This window comes from Octopus bimaculoides, chromosome 2 (assembly GCF_001194135.2).
Source record: "Octopus bimaculoides isolate UCB-OBI-ISO-001 chromosome 2, ASM119413v2, whole genome shotgun sequence".
Taxonomy (NCBI): Eukaryota; Metazoa; Mollusca; class Cephalopoda; order Octopoda; family Octopodidae; genus Octopus; species Octopus bimaculoides.
Window position 1 is genome coordinate 3,906,480 of NC_068982.1, and position 8,742 is coordinate 3,915,221.

Below are 8,742 nucleotides of genomic sequence, written 5' to 3' on the forward strand. Positions count from 1 at the left end.
CTGGATGCCCTTCCTAATGCCATATATATATGTAAAAATATATATATATATATATATATATATATATATATACTGAAGTCCATGGCTATATTTAGATAAGTCATCTTTAAGCTGTGTTTATCAGTAATTAGTATCTTCAAAATGCCAGCAAGTACAACAAACCAATCTGCATCAGAATAGAAAATTTATACAAAATTCTTCCAAAGAAAATCACAACAATAATAATGGTTTTTAAGACTGGCACATCATAAATCTGAGAGGGAGGGAGATGTAGTTGATGCAATCGATTAAACATCGTTCCCCCTCAATCAACATGGTTAATGGTTATTTTATCCACACTTTGAAGGATTTGAAATCAAACGAGTGTGGATTAAAACAATAAAGGCAAATAAAGCACCATCTGAACATAGCTGATGCCAGTGCGGCCTGACTGGTTCCCCTGACGGTGACACATAAAAAGCACCATTCAAGCATGGTCAATGCCAGTACCACCTGACTGGCCCTCGTGCTAGTGGCACGTAAAAAGCACCCACTACACTCTCAGAGTGGTTGGCATTAGGAAGGGCATCCAGCTGTAGAAACATTGCCAGATCGGATTGGAGCCTGGTGCAGCTTTCTTGCTTGCCAGCCCTCAGTCAAACTGTCCAACCCATGTCAGCATGGAAAGCAGACATTAAACGACGATGATGATGATGAAACAATATACAGTAAAATATTTTGGAAAACCAAACAGGGACCAAAATACTGGTTTCAAATTTTGGCACAAGGCCAGCAATTTAGGGTGAGGGGCAAGTTGATTACATTGACCCCAGTGCTTAACTGGTACTCATTTTACTGACCCCAAAAGATGAAAAGCAAAGTCGACCTTGGTGGAATTTGAACTCAGAATGTAAAGACAAACGAAATGATGCTAAGCATTTTGCATGGAATGGTAACGATTCTGCAAGTGTACCACCTTAAAACAGGGACCAAAATATTGGTCTCAAATTTTGGTAAAGGCTAATAAATTCCAGGGGGAAGTAGAAGACTGCTTACAGCCCACACCTAACTTATATCGAATTATACAAACAGAACTGATAATTTAGTGATGAACCCTAATTTGAATACCATTTATATAAGGGTTAATTAATTTGTATTATGCTTATAAGTTACAGATCAATTTTCAGTCATAAACTTCATACGACTTGTTCTTAATGGTGCACCGTTTCCTCAGAATAGGAGTGGAACGACCAGTTGGTAGGGCACAGGACTATTTTTATATTAATTACATCCCTAAAAAACATGTGTTGTAATTGTTGACACCTGAAAACGCACCATCATGGGCCAGGTCAACAATACTCCTTTATACAGAAAGGTTCCAGGTTATGTGAGGCAAACATGGCCAGCCAGGAAAGAAAGCCAGCAGTCCTTAATCCTTTGAACCCCAGATACCCAGTGTCCTTGACACCCTCACCCCAGGTTCCCTGGGTAAAAGAATCAAAATAATGATTTCCCACCTAATATTGTTTCAGAGTCATTAAATGGGTTTTCTGTCTCTCATATTGAAATAAAATTCCAAATAGAGGGTAACATTGTCCTTACATTTTTCTTTGTTTGTTTTATTGCCAATACTGGCACTTGTGGTGCCCGTCGACCCACCAGTTACTGTCTGGTTTTCCAATACAGAAAATACTGGCTGGTAAAGCAGCCACTGGGGTATTTGTATCTGTGGCTGGCGGCCGGAATAGTGGCCACTGGGATATTTGTAAACAGTACCACATGGCAGCCTGTAAAGTGGCCGCTGGGGTATTTATATCTGCAGTTGGCAACTGGAATAGGACCTGTTGGGGTATTTGTAAACAGTAGAACATGGCTGCCGGTAAAGCAGCCGCTGGGGTTCTGAGGGTTAAGGTGACACCTTTTCTCAGCACTTATTCTGTCAGTAAGTACATTTAACGTGTATATACATCAACCACATCAGTGCGTTCACTGAGAAACAGTTAAATCTTTGGATGATATCAAAGTCATTCAACAAAAGAAAGAAAATGATATAGTGTTCAAAATAATTTTTTTTGTAGATTCCTATTTTATTTAACCAAGAAAACAGCTGTATATGAAACCACAATGTTCTGGCATAGCGAGGCTTTAAACAAGTAAAAGGTTGAAACTGTGCAATCTGGAAACTACAAAAAATAGAACTTACCAAAAATTATGTAAAATTTCAAGGATGTTATTAAATTACGATGCAAAAGTGCTTATCTGTGATCACCAAATTCACATAAAATTTATGCAAATGTACAGGGTGTCCACAAAGTCTGGGTACATGGGGGATTAACACATACTTTAAGAAATTATTATTTCTTATATTTAATTGTTTATGTTATGATTTTAATTACTCCATGTACTCAGACTTTGTGGACACCCTGTATAATGTTTTATTTGGATAAAAAGTACTTAGCTCTTTAAAGACACATGATCCTGAAAATGGTAACCCCTAATAGGGAGGAGCAGCAGTAGAGCTTCAATTCCCAGCCTTCTCCTTAATTTGTTTGCCTAGCATATCATCAAAATATATCCGTTCTATAATAAGACACTAAATTGACATAAGGAAATAGTGAAATAGTACGCAAGCAGATCGACATCGTCAACAACAACAACAACCAAAGCAGTGAGTGACTGATGCTCACACGCGAGAAACAAGAACTGAAACGGTGGCAGGCTTACGTTCAGCTCATTTCTGGAAAATATTTTTTACAAACAACACCGATCACTATTGTTTATAAGTATCAATAGTTAAACTATCAATTTTCAATGCAAGTAACTGAAGAGACTGCCAAACATGACTGGTTTAGTTCTAACTGAAAAATTAGAGCAGATATGTTATCATCAACCTAAATGTTGAAAAAAAAAAAAAAAAAAAAATTTTTAAATCAATGTTTGCTCATTATTTAATATTCTGTAAAATTACTAAACGTAAGAAAAGAGAGAGAAGACAGACTGATTAACCTTACATGTTTATATTCAGACTACTCCCAAAATCCAAAATCTTTTCTCTTTAAATTCAGACTATTTCTCAGTGCTAAAATCTAGCTAATCAGATATGGTAACACATGTAGCGTAACTGATTAAAATTCTAAGATTAGTGGCCTACAGATCTGGGGATGAAATTTTGAAACTGGAATGGAAATAGTTTAGTGAATAAGATATTAGCCGGGAGAATGTTAAATCACAAATTCATGTATCACAGCAGGTGCTCTTAGAAAAGTAGTTTTCCATTGTCTCTGCTTATCTAATAGAAAAATATGAGCCGGGTCTTTCTGGAAAAGTTGTCTTTCTGGACTAGTATCCTATGCAGCAAGGCATTTCTCTCTTCGCAAATTAATGCTAAACAATCTTGAGACAATCATTCAATTCCTGCTTTTGCAAAAGAACTGAAAGAAGTCTGTAACTTCACAAGGAATCACTAAGCAGACACTGAATTTTGGGGGATTTTTCTAAAAACAGTGAAGGACTATTTCTGCATATACCTTAGGGTCTCATATAGACAAAAGCAAGGAGTATGCTTCAATCTCACTAAAGGTATCCTTAGTGAAACACATTTTACTCAGAGAGTAAAGGTGAGAAAGATCAGTGTATGCGTGTGTGATTATCATTTCACGTCTGTCTTCCATGCTGGTATGGGTTGGACAGGTTGATGAGAGTTGACAAGTCAGAGGATTACTTTGGCATGGTTTTTATAACCGAATGTCCTTCCTAATGCCAACCACTTTACAGAACAGACTGGGTGCTTTTTACATGGCACCAGCAAGACTGGCACATCATAAATCTGAGAGGGAGGGAGATGTAGTTTTCCATGCTGGCATGGGTTAGACGGTTCGACTGGGGTCTGGCAAGCCAGGAGGATACACCAGGCCCCAATATGATTTGGCAGAGTTTCTACAGCTGGATGCCCTTCCTAACGCCAACCACTCAGAGTGTAGTGGGTGCTTTTTATGTACCACCGGCACAGGGGCCAGAGGAGCTGGCATCAACCATGATCGGATGGTACTTTTTACATGCCACTGGCATGGAAGCCAGTCAAAGCAGCACTGGCATTGGCCACATTCGGATGGTGCTTTTAACGTGCTACCAGCACAGGGGTCACAACTACAATTTCCATTTCATTTGATTTTGCTGATGATGTACTTGACTCAATAGGTCTCCTCAAGCACGGCATGTCACCCAATGATTCAAGAAACTTTTGAGTGGGCTGGTTATGCAACACTGGTGTAGATTACAGCTGTGAACTCACTTTATTTGCCGGGTCTTCTCAGTCACAGCATATCACCAGAGGTCCTGGTCTTTTGTCATTGCCTCTGTGAGGCCCAACATTCAAAGGTCAGGCTTCACCACCTCATTCCATATCTTCTTGGGTCTCCCTCTACCCCAGATTCTTTCCACTGTTTGGGAATGGCACTTTTTGAAATTAAATATAGAAAATGGTTCTACTGTCACTTCTTGGACACAAATAGAAAGAGACTTGACCGGCAAATAACGGGACAAAATACTAAACTATTATCACTGATATCTTGTTGCTCTTCACCAGTAAGCTCTCGATAGAGACATATTCCAGAGTGACAGTCTGTAATGATGTTTATACTTTCAGTAAACTATTTGTCCTTTTGTTAAGAAAATTCAAAGAATATGCAATTGACCCACAGAAACCCCAACCTAACAAAGAACTTCTTTGAAGAGGATCTGAAAATACATGTCAAGAATATGGATGGTAGGAGGGAAAGCTTTGATCTAGCTATGAAAGTCATGATAAATGTTCTTGTATGGCTGTAAAACAGAAAACTACAAGCTGATCAAACAACATTACTATCAATGATCTGATTATTTCTGGCGTGGAATGTTACAGATGTCTTCAGAATAGATGAGAATATTTTCTAGAATGGAACCTGTAACCAGAAGATAAGTTCCTCAGAACTTTTCACATGCAATAATCAAAAGCTCCAAACATGTCTGCTGTTCTCAGTGCTTATGCCAACATTTAGGCTATTAGATGGGGTGCTAGGTAGAATCCAGGAATTTCCACAACAACATTGTAGACTGCCTTTACTTAAAACTCAAACAAGGTGGCAGAGGAGTAAAGATTATTTGCCAACATAACATGGCAGTCCTGGTTTAGGACTAATGTTGCTGTAATTTAGCCCCAGGAGACATCGTCTCCAGCTGGCTATACGAGACGATCTGTGTCCTTATATTTTCGAACAAAGGAATCTAGTACCCCCACTCCTGGGGATAAATTACAGCAACATTCGTCCTAAACCAGGACTGCCATGTTATGTTGGCAAATATTATCTTTACTCCAAAGTACTGTTGCTGAATATCTCTCATGGTGAAATTTACAAATAGTAATTTTCTAAGGTGGCAGAGGTTTAACATCAATCCAAACAGCCTTTGAATGCTGCATCATGTCTCTTTGACAACATCTACTGACCACTAAACCAAAAAGCCATGCCATAAATTGAGTTTGTGTACATGAAGCCAATGACATAAGAAAGAAATTGCTAACTTACGACATACACCAACCAAAGTGACAGAACTCAAGTGCAAAGGGTCACCAGAAGAGAGGCTACAGACATATCAGAAGTCATGCATGACAATATTCTTAGAAGCCTACGAAGTGATAACAAGACCCGGCAAGCGAAGTGAGACCCTAACCATGGTCTATGCCAGTGTCACATAACCAGCCCATTTAAGAGTATCCTTCAATCATTGGGCAATAAACTGCGCGTGCAAAGACCTGTTGGGGCACCATTCGAGCGTGGTCGATGCCAGTGCCGCCTGACTGGTCCAATACCAGTGGCACGTAAGAAGCACCATTTGAGTGTGAATTGTTACCAGTGCTGCCTGACTGGCTTCTGTGCTGGTGGCATGTAAAACCACCCACTACACTCTCGGATGGTTGGCGTTAGGAAGGGCATCCAGCTGAAGAAACTTTGCCAGATCAGATTGGAGCCTGGTGCAGCCTTCTGGTTTGCCAGCCCTCAGTCAAACCGTCCAACCCATGCCAGCATGGAAAGCAGACGTTAAATGACGATGATGATGATGATGATGAGTAGTTTACCCTGGACTAACTAGGATGAATCAACAATAAAAATGTCACCCAGCTCTTAAGTAGCTACTCAAAAATGTTTCTCTCCCTATAAGACATGATGTGGCCAGGACAGAGAGAAACAAGCTACAGTGATGTGGAAGGTAAAAACCACACGATTTGATTGGTGCTCTGTCGGTTACGATGACAAGGGTTCCAGTTGATCGGATTTGCAGAACAACTTGCTCATAAAATTAATGTGTAAGTGGCTGAGCACTCAACAAACACACGTTCCCTTAATTCTGTTTTCTCAGGGAGATTCAGTATGGCACAAAATGTGACAAGGTGGGCCCTTTCAATTACTGTATGGACTGGAGGAATAAAAAAAAAATAAAGTATTCTGCTGAAGGGCAATGTGCCACTGGGAGCTGAATACTCTTACCATTAAACCACGATCTAGAAAAATGATGATGGAAGGTCCAACTCAGGGCCAGCCCTAGGATTGCTGGTGTCCTGGCCAAGCTGAATTTCAGAGTGTACAAACTGACAATCATGGAAATTTGCTTGGCGCCCCCTGCCCCCAAGTACATGGTGCCCTGGATGACTGCCCGGGTTGCCAGTACCTTGAGCTGGCCCTGGTCCTTGTAAAGGTTTCAATAAAATGAAAGCACAATAGACCCAACCTACTGATCTAAGACAGTGCAAAGAAAGTATACACTCTAGCTGAAGTCCCAAACTTATTATTATTATTCAGGTCACTGCCTGGAATTGAACTCGGAATCTTAGGGTTAGTAGCCCGCGCTCTTAACCACTACGCCATATGCCCGTGGTCGATGCCAGTGCCAACTGACTGGTCTCGTACCAGAGGCAAGTAAAAAGCAACATTTGAGTGTGATTGTTGCCGGTGCTGCCTGACTGGCTCCGTAAAAAGCACCACAGTCATATGGCGTAGTGGTTAAGAGCGCGGGCAACTAACCCCAAGATCCCGAGTTCGATTCCAGGTAGTGACCCGAATAATAATAATAATAATAATAGTAATAATGCCAAACTTGAGAAATCTGCAAGTCTTCTATCTAGATAACTTAGGATTTCTGCCAATAATCACTGGAGCACTCAGGTACGGCACTAATTACTTCAGCACCGATCTTGAGAAGCTGGGATTCGCAAAAAGTAATCAAAAGGACTACAGCTGTAAAAGGTACTGGCAACATATGTAAAAGAGTCTTGGAAATTCTTCAGCGTGTAATAAGATCCACATATATAATGCTATCCATGCTGTTTACCCATGTACACACGTAGCTATATGCACACGTGTAAACACACACTCACACACACAATGTATCGACTTCTATAGATCGCTCCTGGCAAACAGTGCTCGCGCAGTGAGTAGACGAAATATCAAGTTTTGTAGAGTCAGCGAATGTGACAGAGTCCTTTTTCACGGTCAGTTGACCGGCCAGACAAGGTGTGTGTGTATGTGTGAGAAGTTATTCAGTCATGAGCAGCAGGTAGTTTCTTTGGTGAAGGTGGGGGAGATATCGTATTCAATTTGTTTAATAAAGATATTTCGCAGTTATTATTAGCAGGTCAAACAATCATATGTACATGTCGCAGTCGACACACACTCACCTCTGGTTCGTGGCAAAAGGTGATCACCAAGTATATTATCAGAAATAAAATTCAAGTAAAAAAAAGAGTTCTATACATTTATATATTCTTAAAAAAAATTTTTTTTTTTTAATGTGAACTTAGATTCATCTGGAATCCATCCTCCACACTCCAGTTTAATCGAATAACATAAAATTTATTGCGCGTGGAGCAAATTAAAACGAACGAAAAAACTAAAAATTATTCGGTGTATTTGAATAAAGTTCATCCGACGTAAAACTCAACGCTCGTTTTCTATTTGAACATTTACAAGAATAGCGATGGAACGAAAATTGGGAGAATAAGAAGAAAAAAAAGAAACAATTCGAATAATCGGGCTTCCTACAGTTTCCCATAAAAAAAAAGAAGCAAAAAAAATGTATACATTTTCATGAACGGAAAACAAGGTATTTCGTTTTATTGGGTTTGTGCATAATGAACGAGAATTTTATAATTTAATTTACAACAGTTTTAGAATAGTAAAAGAAAAAAAAACGGTCGTTAATTATGCATCAAGTGAATTCTAATAATTTTTACTAAAAGTTTCGACCAATTCCGGAGAGTAAGGAACAAGATCCCAGAAAGTCGAGTCCTTGGTCCCTTCGCTTCACCTATGCTCTTGTCACCTCCTAAAACCCGTTCTTTTACTCAATAACAAACCAAATTGTTAGGAACGTAGCAAAGATGAATGAACGAGTGTTGTTTAGAGTAATCTAATTCATTCGATTGAAGAAGAGAAACAAAACTTTTTCAAAGATCCACGCTGATTAGAAGAGGGGAAATAATTCTGAATCACTTTATATGTTGACCTAGAAAAATAGTTTTACTTTTGGAGATGAGAAGAAATACAAGGAATTTGGCGAAAATATTTTTAAAAAAATAAATAAATGTAAGAAAGAAAATACTCACAACAGCATAATATAGTATCATGTATAAAATAAATCCTCATTGGTAATAAATACTAACCCTCCCCCTTTTTTGGGGCTTTTTTCGTGTATTGTATGCCTTCCTTATTTTAATTTGAATTTTTTTTTTTT

General features: G+C 39.1%; 1 protein-coding gene across 5 annotated transcripts in view; it reads right to left on the reverse strand.

Annotated features, from left to right (window-relative positions):
- Positions 1 to 8,742, reverse strand: part of LOC106884241 (solute carrier family 35 member F5) — a 109,595-nt gene that overhangs the window by 58,644 nt on the left and 42,209 nt on the right. The window contains exon 1 of one of the 5 annotated variants that reach the window (XM_014935508.2): positions 8,615 to 8,720. The exons of 2 other annotated variants lie outside the window; for them this stretch is intronic. In XM_014935508.2, the coding sequence (XP_014790994.1) occupies positions 8,615 to 8,654 (40 nt within the window). In that variant the 5' untranslated portion in view covers positions 8,655 to 8,720. Of the gene's footprint in view, positions 1 to 8,614; positions 8,721 to 8,742 lie in introns of those variants that run through there. 2 more of the 5 variants (XM_014935506.2, XM_014935507.2) reach the window with 2 other exon arrangements.